Here is a 22,031-nt window from a genome sequence, read left to right as displayed (position 1 = left end):
CCGACGAGGCGCAGGCGAGCACAAAGCACACCAGCTGGTCGACAAGGCGAGGCCCGACAGTGGAGATACGGCCACGGCTGCGTCCGAGTTCGAGTCCTCCTCATTCTCCGGGTCGTAGTTGTTTTGACCAATCCAGCTGCTCTCCCTTTTTTTAATCTTCACGCGGGAGTAGATGAATACGTCTCCTCTTGGTTTTGTTTTATTTTTCTTGACCTGCAACCGAACCAACCTGTGGTTGGATGGTTAGAGGGACTGTGGTATCCCCAGCCCACCAGGGTTCAAATCCTAGTGCTCGCATTTATTTCTACATTTATTTCAGGATTTCCGGCGATGCGCATTCAGTGGGGGAGACGTTCCCGTCGATGACGAGGTGCCTGCGGTGACTTCATAAATTTCAAGATGACATGCTGGCTCAGTCTTTCGGAGGTGCTCATAGGGGTAGGGTGTGCGTGTGTGTGTTCAGAGGGGTGAGTGTATGCACGTGTATATGAGCGCTTGCGCAGACGGGCCGCTAGGCTGCGACCGACTAACAGATCGTCAACTTCTATTTGATGGAAGTGGATCACGGGTGGAGGAGCAACAGCAGCCAGGCATCTAAAGTTAGTAGAAAGTTGAGTCATCTATTTTGGAATGAAGGGAGTACTTATGAACGGAAAAAAAACACGGTTGTGCGTCCGAATCTGGCAGCGCCTCGGTCTCGGCGACTCGGGTTGCAGCGGAAATCAATCTTCAGATTGTATACGGATCCGCGAGAAATTTTTGTCTAACCCTCTCGGGCTCTGACTTGTTCGTCGGCGCACAGATCGCCAATCCTAATCTCTCTTGATCTTAGATCTTGAATATGCCGTTTTGACTGCCCATCGACGATGTGAACCTTGCGCCGATTCTTTTTCATCCGTCACATCGCGAGCTTCTCGACCCCAAAAGACATCCCTCCAAGAACACAAACCACCGTGCGCGGGCTCCACGGTGGGCGCCAACTGTCGTGGATTTGTCACGGCAGATGTCCTAGTGTGAGGACTTGTCATGAGGCCATCGCAACTAGGTAGTAGCTTGAACGGGGTTGGTCGAAATCGAGGAACGCAAGGTTTTTTACCCAGGTTTGGCCCATCTTGGTGGAGGTAAAAGCCTACATCCTGCTTCATTGATATTGATCATGGTGATGCTCATGATTACAAGGGTGTTCTCTCCCTCGAGAGCTATTGACTTGTCTGTCTTAACGTAACTTGTGAAACTTGTCCCTCTTGGGGTGCCCTGTCCCTCCTTATATAAGTTGGAGGGGCGGGTTACATGTGGAGTCCTAGTAGGAATCCTAGTCTTACTTCCTTTGTAAGGGAAAACTCCTTATGCCCATCCTCTTAAGCCGGCCTAAGGTAACATGAGCCGGCTTTCCATGAGCCGCCTTCTGGGCCACCGGGTCTTGTCGCTCCTCTGACCCGCCTACGGGGTCACCAATGAGTCACCAGGTCCGTCCGGGTCGTCAGTGAGTGGAGAGATCCAGACGGGTCACTTAGTGAGTCGCCAGCCTTCGGGCGGGTTACCGATGAAACGCCAAGTCTAAGCCGGGTCATATATCCGGTCGGGTCATACCGTGGGGTATATCCCTGACAAGCTTGGTATTGGGTGAATGGAAAAAGGAGCTGCGATTTGCACACCCCCAAGTAACTAGTACTAGCTAGTTCCGCGCATCTCTCATTGATTATAGTTTCAATACCATTATCATGCTTGATTATCATTTTGATTGAACTCTATTCTCATAAAGTGCTTGTGGCAGGCACCCGGGAATAATTTATGTCGATACTACGTTTGCGAGTTCATTCGTCACTCGACCTCTGAGCAGGGCAGATCTTCACGATAATTTAAAGTACGTAAACAATATTCACAATTTTATTTTATTGCCATTAATTGTGTTGAGTTTCATTCATATATATGTATTGACCCCCTTCTTTAAATTAGATCTGGGAGAAGCGGAACGGACTCCTACCATCGCATAAGAGCAATTCAAGAGGAATTGCGGGATTCTTTGTTGAGCACGTCATACCTGAAGGCGGAGAATACCATCGAGGATTGCAATGTGATTTTGGTAGATGACGTTAGGGATCTTAAGAGATGTTATATTGTATATATGCATGATCGTGTACTATATGTAGTAGCATCAGATAGATATACGAAAACTTGTTGTTCGACCAAACACGAAGAAAGAGAGGTCAGTTCTCTCTATATATGTTCATGACAATGTTGTGTAATATAATGGTTCCTTCATTTGCTATATGTAGTAGCTAGCGTCGAGTTGAATGGAAAATATAAAATAAAAATGAAACCCTAAACGTAGAAGAATTGAAGGGTAAACACAAAAATAAAAGGGTGAAACACAATATGAAAACCCCTAGACCCTCCAAAACCCTAAACCCCTCTTTAAAAAAACAAATACCCCAGCGCCTGCAGCTGCTGACGCGTGGTTGCCTTTTAGTACCGGTCGGTGTCACAAACCGGGACTAAAGGTCCTCCTGCCTGGGCACCCCCACAGCGGCCACGTGGAGCCCCTTTAGTCCCGGTTCGTAACACGAGCGGGACTAAAAGCGGTGGGCATTAGTCCGACGGTTTAGCCCCGGTTGAAGAACCGGGACTAAAGGGCCTCTGGAACCGGGACTGATGGCCCGTTTTCTACTAGTCATACGTATGATTATCCAGTTGTAAATATTTATTGTGTAACAGAAGGAACAATATATTTTCATCGATTTTTTATAGAGATCACCAATTATAGTACCAGAACATTATCGAAATCAATTTTGAAAAGTAATGGACGCAGTCTAACTCTCTAACATGTTTTAACAATTATGAACAACTAAGTGTTCATGCAAAAATTATAAATTATATGTAATCACTTATCCATGTTACATCTTTCACCTCAACCATCATTTGTTTGTGAGACCCATAACTAAGATGATATTTTTTCCCAATGATTTGTTGGAGTTGCTTTGTGCATATTTAGTGTTTAGTGCACTTTTTTTAATGCTTTAGGATACGTCATGTTTCACAGACGAAACAAGTTTTCGTAAGTTCTATTTAAAAAAATGTTTCACTTAGTTTTGTTATAATATCTCTATAAGATATTTTATTGTTGCTATTAAGTCAATTCTGCATTTTCTTCCATATGTAGTTGCAATTTAGATATAGTTATTGTGTCGTTAATTAATGCAGCTCCAAATTAGTTGTGGTGATTTATTTGTATCTTTTCCAAGTTCCTAACTGAACATAGCTCCCTTTTATAGATAACTTCCGTAGATAACATGTAACTTTCACATTGGTGTTCATATATGCATTGCTAAGGATAAACAATTGAATGTCATCAAAAGATATTGCAACTGGTTCCCGCAGCAACGCACGGGGTACCATCTAGTATTCCTAAAGAACCTAGTCTGGCTATAGGTTTTCTCGTTGTGAACTCTCACCAGAGCAACCCATCAGGCTGCCTCCGCTGGCACTTCCTTCTCGTCGAACATGACGTCATCCTAGGCTTCTACCCGCAGCCCTAGTTCTTGCAAAAACTTCTCGAAGCCTCGTCAGAAGCCATCAGAGATTTCTATCCCGGCTGAGATCGGATCGGGATGGTGGAAGAAACCCTAATCCGTTGTCTCCCGCGTCCTATCCCAGGACCGCGCGATACAGAGACCGCAACGACGCACAACCAAGGCAAAGGTAGAACAGCGGCAGGGACAACCAACTTTAGACGTCGGCGCAATCCCTTCTCGGAGAAATAGAACCCTAACATGAGGGAAATGTTGCTTATATTTTTTGAAGCGAGAATGCTCCTTTTTTTTTGTAGCAACGGGAGCGAAAATGCTCCTACTCTAGGCCACACAGAAGGTGACGGTTGGGCCACTTGGGCCATCGCACCCAAATCCAAAGCGGGGAAGCCCAACCGAACACTCTAGATGTTTGTACTGCCTAGCCTGACCTCTCAACAGTACAAATCCCCAATCCTCCACCCTAGTCCTGGCCATCTCAGGCCCGGCCCTGTCGGCCCACCCAGGCCCGGCCCTAAAATCCAGGGCCTAGGCCCGATGGGCCCGATGGGCCGGGCTTGGGCCTGAGTTTTGAGCCCACCAGCAGGGCCTGGACGGGCTTGGGCTTGGCATATTGGCATTTTAAGGAAGAGGCCCGGCCCATGGCCCTAAGCCCTAAGGGCTTTTCAGGGCTTTTTACTGGATGGGCCGGGCTTGGGCTTGAAAAGTAGGCCTGATGGTAGGCCTTGGGAGGGCCTGGGCCTCAGTTTTCTGTCGTGGGCTTTTTTAGGCCCGGCACAAGCCCAGCCCGGCCCGGCCCATGGCCAGATATACTCCACCCAGACAGAGCAAGTCTAGGGTTTCTTCGCATAAGCAGAGCGGCGATGGCGAAGGCGGAGGCGGAGGCGGAAGTGGACTCCTACATTAATTATATGTTGATGCAGAGGAGGGAGGCGATGAGGAAGGTTGATGAGGCGCGGGAGAGGATGAAGAGAGGAGGCCCCGGCCGCAAAATGAAGAAACGGAAGACGGAGACGGGAAAGAGCTCAAAGAAGGCGCCGGCGGTTCCGGTGGAGATGAGCGTCAGCGAGGTGGGGAGCAGCCCAGCGGAATCTGAAGATCTGGCGAGGACAAGGGAGATTATGGAAGCAGCCATGGCCAAGATTCTGGCGCGGATGAAGGGGATCGTCATCAAGGAGCCGGTCAAGACGATGACAGAGGAGGACGTCGCGGCGGCGGCCGTGTACAGAGCCAAGGCGGAGGAGGCGCGCAGGAACGAGGACCGGCCGGAGGAGTCCAGCGCCCTCAACAAGTGGATCGCCACGGGAGACCCCGAGGCCGTCAAGTGCCGCAAGAGGTGGATTGCGGAAGACATGGAGGCCCTGAGGCTCAGGGACATGGATCCCGACGAGGATACCTCCGACTGGCGTGCCTTCGAGGCCAAGGAGTTCCGCGAGTTCTGGGAATACCTTTATCCCAAATCCTTCGGTAAATTCGAGGACAACAGTAAGCTGCCAAATCGCCTCTTCCCCTCTCCATTGCTGCTTATTATTACTGCTAGCTGTAAGCATCTTGATTGATTGACAATTTGACATTGATAATATGCAGCGCGTATCCCATCCATGCTTTACACGGACAAGAAGTCGTCTGGTGGCACAGCCCACCCCATAAGAACTCTGCAGGTCTTTTCAGTCAAAGTTGCAGGACTACAAGATGGAGTGCACTGGCCGCTGGAAGTGTTTGGCGTCGTTGCTGCGCGAGACTGTTTGGATCATAATCGCAATATTATCTTCGAGCGCGAAAGGGATAACTGCCAAAAGATCCACAAGGAGGTTCGTATTCCTGCCGCTGACAATTGTTTGGTGCCTATGCATATGCCTCCATGGACACTATTTGGTCTGATCTTTTCAGCTGTGTTATACAATGCGATGATATTAGTAAATATATGATCAAATTACAGATTTAGAAACTAAAGTGGAAGGAGAAAATAATTTACTTTTTTGTAGGTTTTACGAAGATGAAACACGTGTATACTTGGTATTGGCATTCACACATGTATATGAAGACTTCTGCATACTCCCCCGTGTAGTTACTCCCTAGGCATCCATCGTTATTTAACCTTCCTGTGCCACCAGCCTGATCGGGTTAATGGATGCTTCAGAATCCATTAGACATTGCGCTAATTAATTTTATTAATTAAGTAATCCAGCAAGTGATGTTAATTCAAACACCTCTTTAGTTATTCGCCACATGGAACAAAGTTCTTGATCGGATAAGGACATTAATACCACCATGTTTATTATTCCATAAGATGGAACAAAAATCTCTGGTTGGAGTACACTGTTTTTTGAAGGGAAAATAGTATGGAGCATGTAGTAAGAACAAGGTTTACGAGTCGATGAGTCGTTCCGAGGTTGAGACTCATAGACTAAGCGTGACTAATCGACACTAGTCGACACTGAAGTTGCAACTCAATAGACTAGCCGACACTGAAGTGTAGTCACATTTTCAGGAGTATGCACTCTGTAATATGAATAGAAACCTTTTTAAGAGTATGCAGTATGCGGTATATTGTATTTAGAGTATCTAATATGGAGCATGCACACTTAGGAAAATGTATAGTAGTATATAACTTTTTTAAGAGTATGCAGTATATGGTATATTGTATTTATAGAGTATCTAATATGGAGTATGTACACTTCAGAAAATGTATAGTAGTATATAACTTTTTTAAGAGTATGCAGTATACGGTATACTGTATTTATAGAGTATCTAATATGGAGTATGTACACTTCAGAAAATGTATAGTAGTATATAACTTCTTTAAGAGTATGGAGTACATACTAGCAGAACAGCTATATCCCGGCCAAGTGAATAGATTTTCCAAATCGCACACACAATGACCTTTGAGAGATTCCGCTATGGACTACATACGGAGCAAAAAGAGTGAATCTACACTCTAAAATATGTCTATATACATCCGTATGTAGTCATAGTGGAATCTCTAAAAGGTCCTATATTTAGGAACGGAGGGAGTAGAACATATGAGAGTTTTGCCAGCTACTGCAATTTCTTCTGAAGAAAAGAAATAATATATCATGTTCATCAATGCAAACATAGACTAGAAGTCATAAAAGAAGTGATATACTTAATTGGAGAACAAATCAAGAATATACATGACTAGATAGTATGACACATAAATTTAATTAATTGGTCATGGTTTGACTAAAACAGAGTTTGTGCAAAAATTCTAAAAAGGATGATGCTCCAGCTTTGTAAAAGAACATGATTATACACACACTGGCTTAGCAGTCTACGGTTAAAGTCTGATGATCTGGTCAGCCTCTGTTCATTGTGGTCATCATAATTTTTTTTTTTTGGCAAATTGGTTATCTTAGCTATATTGCCACAATGACTGGCATTCGTGTCCATCAGCGAGAGATTAAGCATAGAACCATCTGAACATACATGCATGTGATTGGCACTTGGATGGTGCACACACGTTGTAGTAATCGACACGTGGTCACTATCACTGTCTTCAGCAAGAGCCTAATTAAATACAAATGCTGTAGGTTTAGCAATCAATAGAAGAGTGAGGCAATGCAAAGAACCCTGGCCGGAAGAACTTACATTAACTTTAATAACAGATGTACAATAGCCGAACTCGGCCTGCAACTAATTTCCTGGATGAATATCTCGAGCATACAAGATAAATAAGGGGACATAAGCAATGGATAAATCTTACTCAGCGGCACATGCATTAAGACGGAAGTAGAAGCCAATTCAAGATCGATCATGGCCATGGCAACTTCCATTCAATCCAACCATGGATTCTCCACACACCCTGCTTCTCAAGTTCTCCACCTGCAATGAAATCGAACTCGGCATATTCTCTTGTATCCGAGTTATTACACAGCTGAAGAAACAGCTGGATTTTATTCTCTAGAGAAAAGTTGCTATGCGATTGAAACAAGAGATTAGACTACTCAAATAAGCACCATCAGACAGTGTCAACCAGTTGAGACTTCTTCCCTAAGTAGCTGTTTACCCATGTGGTCTTCCCTCTCCTGAAGCTCTTCCTACCTCACCTCCTCCTCTGGCCTCACTCTCTCTCCCATCTCCGGTGGTTCCAGCAGTGGAAAGAAGAGGGATGGAGGCCTGTATGCCCCTACTATGACATTAGGTGTTGTAATCTTTCTAATAAACCAGATATGCCTGTTAGTCTTTGTCACGCCCCAGTACTGCTATGAGGGGATCGAGAGGAGGAATTCGTGCTAGGGTTCGTAGTTCCTAGATCAGGATCAGAGAGTATATGCGGAGAATATGCTGTTAGTACTATAAGATATATGTTTAGGGTTTCTGGAGATAATTCTCAGATGAATGAATGGCATACACACGCTCTGCGCAGGCTGTTATATAGCCGAGTACAAGGACGACAACGGTAACGGCAACCCGTGAAACGCTACAGGCAACGGTGAGATCTGTGAACTGCTGACTTAACGCATGATTAAGCCTGTGCGGTTGCATCTTTAAGTACCCCATGTCACCTACTTGAAAGGATCTTTCCACTCTCTTCCTGTCAGCAAATTTCTTCATGCGTTGCTGTGCTGTGCCTTGTGAAGATTTGCTTTTAAGGTCGACAGCAGTTCTTGTCTGTCAGTCAAGGACTCCCTTGCTGTGTTATCATGAATAATGTACTCGCTGATTTGAGGAGGTGGATATCCATAAAGTGCTTCAAATGGTGTTTTGTTCAGAGAAGAGTGAAAGCAACTGTTGTACCAGTATTCAGCCATAGGTAAGTGAGTGACCCACTGTTTGGGATGATTTGCATATAAACATCTGAGGTAGTTCTCAATACATTGGTTGACACGTTCAGTTTGACCATCAGATTATGGATGGTATGCTGAGCTGTAGCGCAACTCCACCTTCATAGCACTGAAAAATATCCTTCCAGAGTTGGCTAGTGAATATTTTGTACCTGTTAGACACAATAGCAATTGGAGGGCCATGTAGTTTTATCAGTGTCAATGAAAGCTTGTGCCACAGTAGCAACAATAAAAGGGTGTGCCAATGGAATGAAATGAGCAAACTTAGTAAGCCTGTCCACCACTACCAATATAACTTCCTTCCCATGTTATTTGGGCAAACCTTCTATGAAGTCCATGCTCAAGTGTGTCCAGGCCATGTCCGGAATGTGAAGAGGGTCAAGCAGGCCTGGATAGTGACAAGTTTCCCCTTTGTTCTTTTGGCACACTGGACATTCAGTTATCCATTTGTCCATATCAGCTTTTAACCCAGGCCAGTAAAATATTTTCTTGATTCTCATAAGATACTTTCCTGCCTGAATGACCACCCAGAGCCGAGGAGTGCAGAGCTGTGAACAATTTGTACTTCAGTTCTGGATCATTACCAATATATATTCTGCCTTTGTGTCTTATAATCCCTCCTTTCAACACATCATGCTGATCTGAAAAATCAGGAGCTAGCAGTAATTTTTCCAACAAAACTTTGCATTTGGGATCCTGCTCATAGGATTTTTCCACTTCTGCTGTCCATTTGGGAGTAACCAGAGATATTGCATTTAGGGAATATTTTCGAGAGAGAGCATCTGCTACTACATTTTCCTTTCCCTTTTTGTATTGCAGCTGAAAGTCAAATTCCAATAACTTCAACATCAGCTTATGTTGCATACCTGTGTGAAGTTGCTGATCAGTCATAAATTTTAAACTCTGGTGATCTGTCTTGATTATTAACTTTTGGCCCACAAAATAATGCCTCCACCTTTTTAAAGCTTCAACGATAGCTAGAGCTTCTTTTTCATAAGTGGACATAGCAACATTTTTGGGGCATAGAGTTGAACTGTAATATGCAATAGCTCTGCCTTTTTGCATAATTACTGCTCCCAACCCACTTCCAGATGCATCAGTTTCTAATTCAAATGGAAGAGAAAAATCAGGCAGAGCAAGAACTGGAGCAGTGACTAGAGCTGTCTAGAGAGCCTGGAAAGCAGATTGTTGCAAGGCAGACCACTGAAAATTGTCTTTCTTGAGCACTTCATGCAAAGGCCTTGCAATAACTCCAAATCTTTTACAAATTTTCTGTAATACCCACACAAACCTAGGAAACCTCTCAACAGAGTCACATTACTAGGAGTAGGCCAATCAGTAACAGCATTGATCTTAGCTGGATCAGTAGAAACTCCCTCTCCAGAAATTACATGTCCCAAATACTCAACTTGAGGGACTGCTAACAAGCATTTAGTCAGTTTAACTGACAGTTGTTCCTTGTGCAATACTGCTAGTATTGTTTCCACATGTGACGCATGTTCTTCTAATGTTTCACTAAAGATAAGGATGTCATCAAAAAATACCAGCACAAACTTCCTAAGATAAGGAGCTAGAATGTGGTTCATTAGAGCTTGAAAAGTGCCACGAGCATTTGCCAACCCAAAGGGCATCACCAATTCATAATGACCAAAGTGAGTGATAAAGGCAGTTTTCTGAATATCCTTTTCACTCATTCTTATCTGATGATATCCTGATCTGAGGTCTAATTTGGTGAAATACTTTGCTCCACATAATTCATCCAACAGATCATCTATCACAGGAATATGAAACTTGTTTTTTACAGTGAGAGCATTTAATTTTCTGAAATCTTGACACAGCCTCCAAGAATTGTCCTTTTTTCTAACAAGAATTGCAGGAGCAGCATATGGACTCTGGCTAGGTCTAATAACTCTAGATCTCAACAGTTTTTGCACCTGATGTTCCATCTCATTTCTCTGTCTGTGGAATTCTGTATGGCCTAGAGTAAGGAGGAACAGCACCAGGTTGTAAGGGAATTTCATGGTCAAATTCCCATTTAGGAGGAAGGCCTTCAGGTTCATCAAAGAGAGACTGAAATTTGTGTAGTACTTCCCTGATCTGAAAAGGCATATCTGGTAATACCAAATGTTTATAATTGGAAGATGTAGCTACTGCCTAATCATTTGTTTCCCTGGGAACTGGAAGAGGTGTGGGAGTTGGAATTTTCTTTTCCACATGAGAGTTTATCAGATAAAGGGCAAAACCCTGTTGCACCTTTTTGTATTAATTTGCACATTTCCCTCTCATCTACTTCAGTTGCATTTTCAATAGTGTCACAAGCAGGAATTTGAACAAAAGTATTTTCTCCTGTCCTGACAGTGATAGTTCTTTGGATGTGATCAAATGCAGTTGGACTGTGCTTTGCTAACCAGTCACAACACAACACCACATCATGACCTGGTATCTCCAGAATTCTAAAAGTTTGCTGAAACTGCTGTTTTGCTGCAGTGAAAGTAGTTTCTGGTATATAAGCTCCTGACCACAGCTTTCCCCCACCAGCAACTGACACACATCTTGATTTATCTTTCAATATTGTGCAAGAAGTTTTGAGAGCAAAAGATAAATTCATAAAAGTGGAGTTACTCCCGGAGTCCACCAATGCCACTGCTTGTTTCCCACCAACAGAAATCAGGATGCAAATAGCATTAACGCTGTCAGACTCCATGGCTTGGGAGGAGATTTTCATGCACTTCTCTTGCTCTGGTGGTTTATCTTCCAATTCCTCTTCAGAAACAGTGTCAAGTTCCTCTGTTTGGTCAGTTGGCTCCTCTCCAGTTAGCATGTTAATTACTGGAGCTTGTTTGCATTTGTGGCCATGAAACCAAGCATCACCACATCTCCAACACTTGCCTGGTTCTCTTGGTTTTTGTGTAGCATTAGTGTTCTTGTACTCAGTAGTTTTGCTGTCAAATACTACTGACTTGAATGCATTATAAGGAGATTTTCCTCCCTCATTTTGAGATTTCCAATTCTTTTTGGCAGGCAAAGATTGCTCCATATCTATTGCTAACCAGTAAGCTTCAGTCAGGGTTGGGGGTCTCAAAGGTCTGAGCTGAAATTTAATGTGAGGCCGCAGACCATTAACATAGCACTTAATGAACCACTCTTCTGACAACGTAGGGTTTTCTTGTTGCATCTCAGCCATGAGATCTTCAAACAGATCAGTGTACTCATTGACACTGTTGTTGTTCTGCTTAAGAGAATTAAATCTCTCAGTGAGATCATAGGAACTAGTAGGAGAAAACCTGTGCAAAATCTCTTCACAGAACAGAGGCCAAGATAATTGTTTCTTAACTATTCCAGATCTCCTTAACCAGATATCAGCTCTGCCAGTCATATACAATTGAGCTAGAGGCACCTTATAATCACTAGGAGCTCCAGCCATTTGAAAGTACTTCTCACACTGCCTAATCCAACCCCCTGGGTTCTCACCATCAAATTTATGAAACTCCATTCTGGGGCCCTTAGTAATGTTTTTCAAGAATTGAGTTCTCATTTCTTTCTCATATGTTTTATAATACTCATCCCACAGACCAGATACATCCTGAGCACTAGATTGAGGAGCAAAATTAGTTCTAGCTGTTTTCATTTGTGCTGTTGGTGAAGCAGCTTCAGAAGTAATGTCCTGGAAATTAGTTCTGACAAAACCTGGAGGTGCTGATCTCTTTCCTGTTTGAATAGGAGGTAGTCTGTGAGCATTCAATAAGGTGTATTGCCTTGTTTTCTTTTGTTCTATAGATAACCTCTTTCGAAGTTCTTCAGTTAAAGGTCTGACCGTTCCATCCCCAGTTTCAGGAACAGGATCAGTGCTTGGCTGTCCTTGCTCTGTTGCTTGCAACTGTTCCCTTCTTCCCTCATCAGTCTGAGGATTTTGCCCTGCGGTGACTGCTGTTTGTTCCCAGTGTTTTAAGCACATCAGTGATAGTTTTTTTTTTTTGAGGGTAAAGCAAAGCTTTATAAATCAACGGTGCTCAGGCATATCACCTGAAGCACAAACAGCCACTACAGAATTTGAGTCCCAACACATACAAGAGTTATTTGATGGGCTTAGCCGCCCAATTTTAGCTAGAGCATCCGCTACAGAATTAGCCTCGTGACGGCACACCAGCACCTCCTGCTTAGAGAACCACATTTTGAGTTGGAATTTGATATCTTCGATGGCCACCGCATATGGGGAAGAATCCACTTTCCGTAGGTCAAGGGCATCCGCTAGCAGTTGCGAGTCAGTTTCAAAAGCCACTCTGAAGGCCCCCAATTCAGTAACTGTGGCGACCGCTGCAGCCATGGCGCACATTTCTGCCCCAAATGCATCCACCACACGCTCCTGCCTCCCTGCTCTTGCAGTGATAATTTGCCCGTCCTGGTCTCTCACTACCACTCCCCAGCAGTGATAGTTGAGAGCTGCTGATTGAGGGCCATCCCAGCAGTTTGGACAGTTTCAATAATCTTGTTCATGTTATCCTACTTGGTATGGACTAGTTGTACCTCTTTGCGAAGCAAATCAACATCCTCTTTGATTTCCTCTGTTTCACCCTTATGAACTGCAAAATCGGCCTTCATGGCTAACAGATCTGCCACTTCTGCTTCATCCAACGTTGCCTTAGTTCGCCCCATGGCGTACCGTGAGCTCTGAGAGGAATATTACTGCCGCCGATGCGGTAACCCGAACAGAGAGACATGATACCTGCCGCTGCCTAGATGATGACGCCCCCGGAGTGCAGCATCACCCGCCGTAGCACCTGGGATTTTACTCCAAGCAAGGAGCTCTGGTAACCAGAGCTCGACCACGAGCTGCTGCCGAATGAAGTCTACCGCCACCAACGCTGCCGATCTCCGCCGCCACACCCCAACACCGCCGCCTGCGCCACCAACACCGCCGCCGAAACAGAGGGAGGGAAGGGAGGGTAAAAAAATTCAGCACCGCCCCATACGATCACACCGCCGAGGAAAGTGCTGGCTCATGATACCAATTGTCACGCCCCAGTACTGCTATGAGGGGATCGAGAGGAGGAATTCGTGCTAGGGTTCGTAGTTCCTAGATCGGGATCAGAGAGTATATGCGGAGTATATGTTTAGGGTTTCTGGAGATAATTCTCAGATGAATGAATGTCATACACGCGCTCTGCGCAGGCTGTTGTAGCCGAGTACAAGGACGACAACGGTAATGGCAACCCGTGAAACGCTACAGGCAACGGTGAGATCTGCGAACCGTTGGATCGACTTAACTGACGCTGCATCCTCTCCGTCCCTTAACTGAACCCATCCGCTAGCTTGTTAACTAAAGACAGAGCATGTCTGTAGCCTGACAGTCTTCTCCTCTTCCTTGCTCTATACCTGGCGGCTGGAGCTCATGCAAGCAGTTGAGGATGGCTCCCTGGCGGATCTGCTCCTCTGCAGAGTCTGGCCCTGGCTTCACCCTCCCATCTACTTCCCAGCTGCCGCCTGTCCATGTTGATGGCAAGTTGTTTGGTTTGGTGGGTGTGTCATTGACGATGGAGCCTATGCAGGATTCACACCTTCTTTGTCCATGGTGTCTCACTGTCTGCTAGATCCTTGTTCAGCGACGTCCTCTTTTTGGTGCCTTTCTCTTTTCCTCAGGCATCAATAAATCCCTGTTTCATTTCTCAGTTATCCTCACCGGATTTGGTGCTCCAATTTTTTTTCTCCGACGGTTTCCTTTCTAAGCCATAGATCTGCCTCCTTCCTGCTTTGGGAGGGTTGGTTCGTTGGAGTGGCATTCTATTATTCCTTTTCCTTGGCTCCTCCCTTCTTTTTCTCTGGCGAATTGTTTTTCCTGCCTCTCTTATGCACTGGACAAAGGCCTTCCATTGCCTGGGTGTTTGATGGGGACGGCGGCAGCGAGCGCCTGGGACAATTATAATTTTATTAAGCCGTGTGATCGCATCCCATTTGAGAGAGCTGGACGGGAAGGGAGGGGGTGGGAGAATTCTATGGAAGAGCGCCTACAACATTTAGCCTACTCTTGTCTGTTCTCTTTGAGAATACATTGGACCTCTTTAGTTGTGCTCCCACAAGGCGTAGGTAGATTCTCGAATCCATAGCGTCCCCTGGTCTGTGTGAGACCATTCTTTTATTTTGTTTGTGCCTGTTACTTTATCGTGTTCTCTTGTAAATTTCTGCTTGAAAATGCTGAACACTGTTGTGATCTGTTGACAAATTAACCTTTGAGATATCTGTTTTTAGTAGTATATGAACACCCTAATAATATGCCCCCTTTTTTGTATGTTGTTTGCAGACTACACATGTTTTTGCAAGTTATGTTTTCATTGTGATGATGCTCAATGCCTTTGGGTTCAGTTTACATATGTTTGTTAACTTGCTTCAGCTTTGAAGACTTGAAATGCTTTCTTACCTATCTCGACTCAAATCTACTGGCTCTAAATTACATCTTAATTTTGCATGTCACGAGTTTACCTTTCTTCTGTGCTTGCTATCGACAGATATTTAATTTAAGCTATTATGCTTAGGTTTCATTTTATTTATGATTGTTTGTCGATGAATGCACATTCTCTTATTTTCAACATATATTGGTCATATATGCTGCAGTCCTATTTGAGATAAACGATACATTACTTACTAAATAATGTCTGCATGCAGAATCCGTATCTGACACTGACAGGTCCTAGCCGTGCTATTGTGGTGGTGGATCCTGTGTGGTTTGAGGTTGCATTGAAAGTGAAGGGCGCCACTGAATCTGAGGATAAAGAGTTAAGCTATCACGTCGATCCTTATTATATTTCCGGCTCAATGAAATCCTATGTGTTCAATCGCGTCAGGGCTAGCAGGCTGAGCACAATGGAGTTGACATTGGGTGACATGGTTCACTCCGTGGAGGCCACCATCAGTGTGAAAGTGGTTGGCGGGGAGTGGCCACAAGGTTTCAGAGGTGTATTTACAGCCACTACCGCCAGCATAGACGAGGAGAAAATCGAGTTGCTTGATTTCGGAGACGACAAATTGCCTGTTGCAGCTGATGGCCCGATACAGCTCTCACGAAGTGTTGTGTCTGTTGAAGACGACGGGCAGCTGAGAGTCTCTGTCATGGCGCGTCACCTGGTGGATCGATCTGTCCGACGGGATTCTGGAGTACTCGCAGCTAAGACATCCTCCAGAAGCTATGCTAAACTTGAAGTTTTCTCTTGTAAGATGGAAGTCACTGTCGCCTGGTCTCTTCTCCCGTACTGGCCACATTACCGTGACATGCCGTGTCCTAGCATATGAATGGCTTTGGTTTGGCTCTAGTTGCCGGAAGCACAGTAGTTATTTATCTAATGCATGTATGTATGGTTCATAGCATGTGTTATGCGGTGGTACTGTAGACAAGTCAGATTCGATGGCTGTTAAGCTTATATATGCTTGTATAATGAGTTACGGCCGTGCTGTCTCGGTCAACTAGTCTTTTGGTTCAGTCCTTGCACAGGGAAAATAATTATATCGACATAAGTTTATGACCTACTCCCTCCGTTTCGATTTACTTGTCGTGGTTTTTGAACTAAAACCACGACGAGTAAATCGGAACGGAGGGAGTAACAATTTGCATTTTGAACGGTTTTGCTTGCATTTTTTGTTGCCCCAGGGATGACAGTTTCTTCAGAACAGCATACATTTTCTAGGAGGGTAACATTTTTGAACATTCATCCATGAAAATGTCGATCTGCCACCCTCCGACTAACTAAAACTGCCATCAAAATGTTTTCAAATGCCATCTCCTCTTAGCAAAACATCACCAGATAAGAGGGCCCATTTCTTGTCGATGTAATGCCTTTTGGCGCTTTATATTGGTTAACAAGCAGGAAAATATCCCTATAAACCTGGAGGTAGATGAACCCTATAAATATTTTTAGGGATTTTTTTAGCAATTCAGGAAAATAAGTCAAAAAAATAAATCTGAGCATAATTTTTTTTTGTCCCTCACAAAAAGAATCTGACAACAAAAAACCGCTGTAAAAAATCTGAGCATAATTTTTTTTGTCCCTGACAATTAGAACGAATAGTACAACTAATATAGTGTTGATTTTGACTGTCCTTGACAATACCACAAAAGTCATTTCGCCTCCAATTTTTTATGAGTAGGACAATAAGTCAAGTTTGTTGCCAAGAAATTTCATGTTTTTTCGACCTTTTTTGAAATTACTACTTTCTTTAAGAAAAACAAGTTCATATCCCCCCCCCCCTCCCCCCAATGTTCCAAACATTTCCCTCCTTTCTTTAACATAGTACAGGTGCAAGCGCTCATACATACGTGCATACACTCACCCCTATGAACGCGCACACGCACATCCTACCCTTATGAGCACCTCTGAGAGACTGAGTCGGCATATCATTTTGAGATTTACGAAGTCATCGAGCATCAAGACCTGAGACCTGATGGGCTGGGGATACCACTGTCCCTCTAACCATTCAACCATAGGTTGGCTCGCAACGTTCCCCTCCTTAACAAGCACAGTTATGTAGTACAAGATGTCCGACAAAATATGAGTAGGAGGATCACCATTGATCACTCTGCATGCCTGCAGGGATAGTCCCCAAAACCTTTGTGCAAGGCTACGCGCGGTCGCTCGCTGGCATTTGTAAAAGTTCATAAAGTTTTTAATAAGTTACAAATTTGATTTTTTTTGCAAAATTTAAAATGTTAATGTACTTAAAACAATGTTTTTAAAATTTTAAAAATTTCATAAAGTTTAAAAATGCTTATGGATTTTAATAACATCATGAAGTTAAAGAAATCTTTGTGAATTTTAAAATGGTTTTGGAAGTTGATGAAAATAAAAGAAGAAGAAGAGAAAAAAGAAAGAAGAAGATGCCAGCAGAGAAAACACAGGAAAAACACCAGCGAGACCACTCTTGCAAATAAACTCAAAAGAAAGCTCGAGATCTCTTATATGTGTGCTCTGTGTGGGATGGAACGCGAGGATACCTTCCATGCCTTATGCAGATGCCCACTGGCGCGAAGCTTATGGATGGCGATGAAGAGCATGTGGAGTATGCCTAAATTGGAATCCATCTCCAATACAGGACCTGAATGGATCATTCACTTGCTGGATAATTGCAATGATGATCAGCGTCTACCAGTTATAATGACACTCTGGAGGAATTGGTACGTGCGAAATGAAGTATATCATGAGAAGCCAGTGCCTCCTGTCGAAGCGTCTAGGAGATTCCTATGTGGCTACATCAACACATTGCTCCACATACAGCAGCACCCCACGGCTGACATAGCAAAAGGGAAGGAAGTTGTCTCATACAACCGGCACATGAGTCATGCACGCACACATGCTGCGTCGGCGACCTGTACAAGACCTCCGGAGTACTGGTGTAAACCTCCGGCCGGATACGTGAAACTCAACGTGGATGGATCATGGAATGAAGAAGGTGGTACAGGAGGTGCCGGAATGATTTTACGCGACCACAATGGGGCAGTCATCTTTGCTTCATGTCGTTTCAAGTGCTCTAGATGCTGAAGTAGCAGCTTGTTTGGAAGGTGTGACCCTTGCCCTTGAATGGAGTAAGGACCAACTCATCGTCGAGACGGATAGCGAGACGGCGGCATGCAGCAGTGATGGTGTAGGAGATATGCCCTAGAGGCAATAATAAATGTTATTGATTATCTCCCTGTTCATAATTATGTTTATGTTCCATGCTATAACTGCTGTGGTTCCCGAGCCCGTATATCCATAAAGGCTCTGGGGAGAACCCATATGCACGTGTGGAATAATAAACGATAAAATGTATTCCTAGTCATGCCTCTAAGACTAGCTCAAGTGTTGCATGATGATTATGTTTTCCCAATCATGGGCATGTCTATGCCAAGCAACTTTGAGGGCACAATGTCAGGAAGGACATTTGTGTTGAATCGACCCGAATTGATGTTATGCTATGAGATACATTCGTCACAAGTTTATTGGTACATAACACAGAGATGGTTAACGTTTGCATGATTCCTTAGACCATGAGAGTATCGAGTTTCTTCATGCTTGCTTCATGAACTTTGGGGTTTGTTAAACGTCATCCGTAAATGGGTGGCTATTACGGCGGCTTACGGGTTCATGGAAAAGTGTGTCAAGTAACTTGATAGCTCAAGATTGGGATTTGCTCCTCCAACGATGGAGAGATATCTCTGGGCCCTCTCGGTGTTACGGTATCCATCATCGTCTGGCCAGACACTTTGTGATTTGATCACGGGGATGCCGGAACACGATAACGAGAAAAGAGAACAATACCGGTAACGAGGTAACTAGCATAGTGGACAAGTTGTTGATCCACGGGAATGCCAACATGTCTCACCTCGGGTATTTGTAACATATCGCGAAGCAACAGGAATAGCACACGGCAACTGGAGGTTCACTCGAATATTTATTCGTGTGGGTATAGGGGTCAATATGGGTGTCCACGGCTCCGATGTTGATCATTGATCGGAAGGGGTTCCGGGTCATGTCTATACTTCACCGAACCTATAGGGTCACACGCTTAAGGGTCATCTATCTGCTGAATACTAGACAGGGAGTCTGAGAGAAAATCACCGAAAAAGTTTCGGACACCGAAAAGTTTCGGACAGCGGAATCGTACCGCAGAGAGAGGTCATCGGATAAGTTTCGATGATACCGAAAAGTTGTTTCGGGATACACCATTAAGTCAAATTGGTTTCGGCACATGCCTGATAATTCTTGGAGGATGCCAGAATCATTCTGGAAGCTTTTTGGAATTTTCTGAGATAAAAACCGGAAATGTTCCGGAGCTGCCGGAGCCACTTCAGATGTGTTTCGCAGATGAAAATCACTAAAACCGGAATTGTTTCGGAACGAGTTGAAAATCATTTTAGTGGGTACTGGAAATGTTCTTAGCCCACATAAATATTTTCAGTTCGATCAGACGCTGAAAAATGTCATCGTGAATAGTGAAAATCAGCTTTATGGTTACTTTATGGAAAGCCACCTTTTGGGGCTTTGCTCCAAAAGATCTTGGGGATGACATGGATGGATAGGAGCCATTTTTTGGGCCCCTCATGGGGGTGTGGCCGGCCACATGGGGTATCCCCCTTGGGGACCCTCTTGTTCCTTGGTTTCACTCCTAGGTCCTTGTGGAAGGACTTCATTCATGTGCATTTTGGGTTTTTTGTGAAACTACCCTACCCCCTTGGGATTTCCTATAAATAGAGGTGGAGGGGCAGCCCTCCACACTCATCCCTTGCTCTCATACACATGCCATGCATTATCTGGCTTCTTCTCTCCCTCCCACGAAAAGAGTTTCGTAGAGCCGTAAGGCTGTCTGGGTTCCGGCAGGAACTAGTTCTGGACGGCGAAGCCCTGCCGGATAGATGACACCGTATGTGTGCAACTCTGTAGAGAGATCGTAGTTTCGGTCTTAGTTCGTGAGTGCCTCCCGAAGGGCTGTCCGTGTGACCGTCCGAGTTTCGAAGGTCCTCCCGAAGGGCTGTCCGAGTGACCGTTCGAGTTTCGAAGGTCCTCCCGAAGGGCTGTCCGCGACACCGTCCGGGGGACTGTTCGACTGCCTCCCGGAGGGCTGTCTGAGGAGCAGATGAGGATATACATCCTCGCGGTTGGGAGGTTGTAAATCCTAGCTGCGGGGATCTGCACCGCCGATCATCATCGACTCTACTTCCCGCTGCGCTACGAGTCGGTAACGAAAAAGATCAAACCATGTATGCAGTCTCCATAGTGGTCCTGGGCTGGTGCGTAGGTCGGAAAATTTTTGTTTTCTGCTGCGTTCCCCTACAGTGGCATCAAGAGTCATGCTATGCGTAGATGTAGGTTTCGATCTAGAATACATGGAGATGTATGGGTATTGCATAATATAATTAGGTAGTAGATGAGATCTATTGCTGAAAATTATTTATGCGGGTGACAGATGAAATCTGTTACCCGAGGTTCTTGTTGCTTCCCTAGAATTTGTGTTTGCTCAATCTCGAGACAGCATGGTGGAATTTGACAAAGTTCTGGCAATCCGTGATCCTGATTGATCATGGAAGTGCTATCAGTTCTTTGGGTTCTGCCGTAGTCAAAAGAAAGATGAAATTCGCAGATGAAAGGGCATTGCAGATATGATCTACACGGGGGTCATGTGTATGACGAAGTTTAGTATGGGGCTCGAGATTTAATTATCCCGTGTTTCATACACCCCGAGATGTTAATCTAGCAACTTGAATAATCATACTTGATGATAAAACGTTGGTCGCTGCGGTTTAAGTCAAAACCTTAGAAGCCACGTAAAATAAATTTTGCATAAACCGATTAGAGGCGTCTAACTTGTTTTGCAGGATGTGCATATGATGTGGTATAGCAGTGCTCATACTAATTCGATTATATATGAGATGACTATATGATGTAATTTGATTAACATGACCTGCGTGTCATGATTCGGCATGATGGTTGGAGCCATATGATTGCACTTTAATGACCTGCGTGTCAACCTTGTTGTAATGCATTATTTTGTTAGCTATAGAGATAGCAATATTATCTGGTGCATCGACAAGGTGGTGGCAATCTTCGCGTAGGTGAACACCGACGCGAATGCCGAAGACGAAGAAATGAAAGACTTCTCCGTCAGAAAGGGCTATACCATATCATGCTATTATGAATTGCCTGAGATGTTTATCCCTTATGATGCACCCTTCTTGATTGCGCGGTAGTCGCTTTTATTAGGGTGATCTCTCACTTAAAATACCAAGTAGTTAGTGTTCTCCCAAGTGTAGCACCGTCACGGCACCTATCTTTTCGGGGTGCGCCGTGTCACACGGGTACGAACGATTAGAGAAGTGTGAGGCGGGTGAGTTGAGACCTCGCAGCGAGATCACTTGGTTGTCTTGACGTTCAGGCATGACCGTCATGAGCTCGGAACACACGCATCGAAAGATGAACAAGAGTCACATAGAGATGTGATTGGCAAGTTGGCCTACCGGTTGAGATTTTTCGTCATCAGTGGTGTTACACCAATGGCGAACAATTGAAATGTGGGTCTTGTATCACTCACAATCAATTTTGAGAGATATTGATTTGAGTGGGAGCGCACTGTTGAATTAACATGTTTAATTCTTAGTGCAATTAATTATGAACATTGTCTAAGTGTTATATGCAAAATAGTTGTAGAATAATGGCTCGCGTTTCCACCTTCCCTGTTAAAATTGAATAGCTGTTAAATATTTGGTTAAAACTTTACGATTGGTACCGTAATATGAGGATTGTCCTCAAAAGTGCCGAGAAGGACTTTGTCCTATTGCATGCTTTCCGTATCCTCCCGCTAATGCTATGGATCATGTGACTCTCGTCCTTCGATCCAAAAGCTATAATTCCGTTTCAGTCAAGTGCAATATGTTTGCTTCCATGAAACCCAAACTTCGAAAGTTGGGATAGTTATATGATATTCATGGAACTGAAAATTATTTTCAGATACAAACAAAGCAATGTTTGTTTGCAAGTATTAGTAAAAGTGTTTACTATGCATTTGACTGTTGGGAAAGGGATCCAGAAGAACGCCTGTCATATAATGAAAGGTGAATAAAACAACAACTTAAAGAGAAAGGAAGTGTCCAAAGGGTGTTAGTATGACTTACACGCCTAGGAAGTCCGGGGCTAACGCCACTCTTAAGTTGGGTGCTTCTTTTGCGAGTAGGAGAAATACTAAA

The 22,031-nt window shown here is 44.2% G+C and overlaps 1 protein-coding gene across 1 annotated transcript; it reads left to right on the top strand.

Moving 5' to 3' along the window:
- Positions 1 to 4,336: 4,336 nt before the first annotated feature.
- On the top strand, positions 4,337 to 15,835 carry LOC109775641 (uncharacterized). The gene is made up of 3 exons (XM_020334359.4): positions 4,337 to 5,012; positions 5,115 to 5,338; positions 14,990 to 15,835. The coding sequence occupies exons 1-3, from the start codon at positions 4,391 to 4,393 to the stop codon at positions 15,611 to 15,613; spliced, it is 1,470 nt and encodes a 489-aa protein (XP_020189948.1). The 5' UTR covers positions 4,337 to 4,390; the 3' UTR covers positions 15,614 to 15,835.
- Positions 15,836 to 22,031: the final 6,196 nt, after the last annotated feature.

Source organism: Aegilops tauschii, chromosome 1 (genome assembly GCF_002575655.3).
Source record: "Aegilops tauschii subsp. strangulata cultivar AL8/78 chromosome 1, Aet v6.0, whole genome shotgun sequence".
NCBI lineage: Eukaryota > Viridiplantae > Streptophyta > Magnoliopsida > Poales > Poaceae > Aegilops > Aegilops tauschii.
The sequence above is the reverse complement of the archived record's forward strand: the minus strand, read 5'-3'. Positions and strand labels throughout refer to the sequence as shown.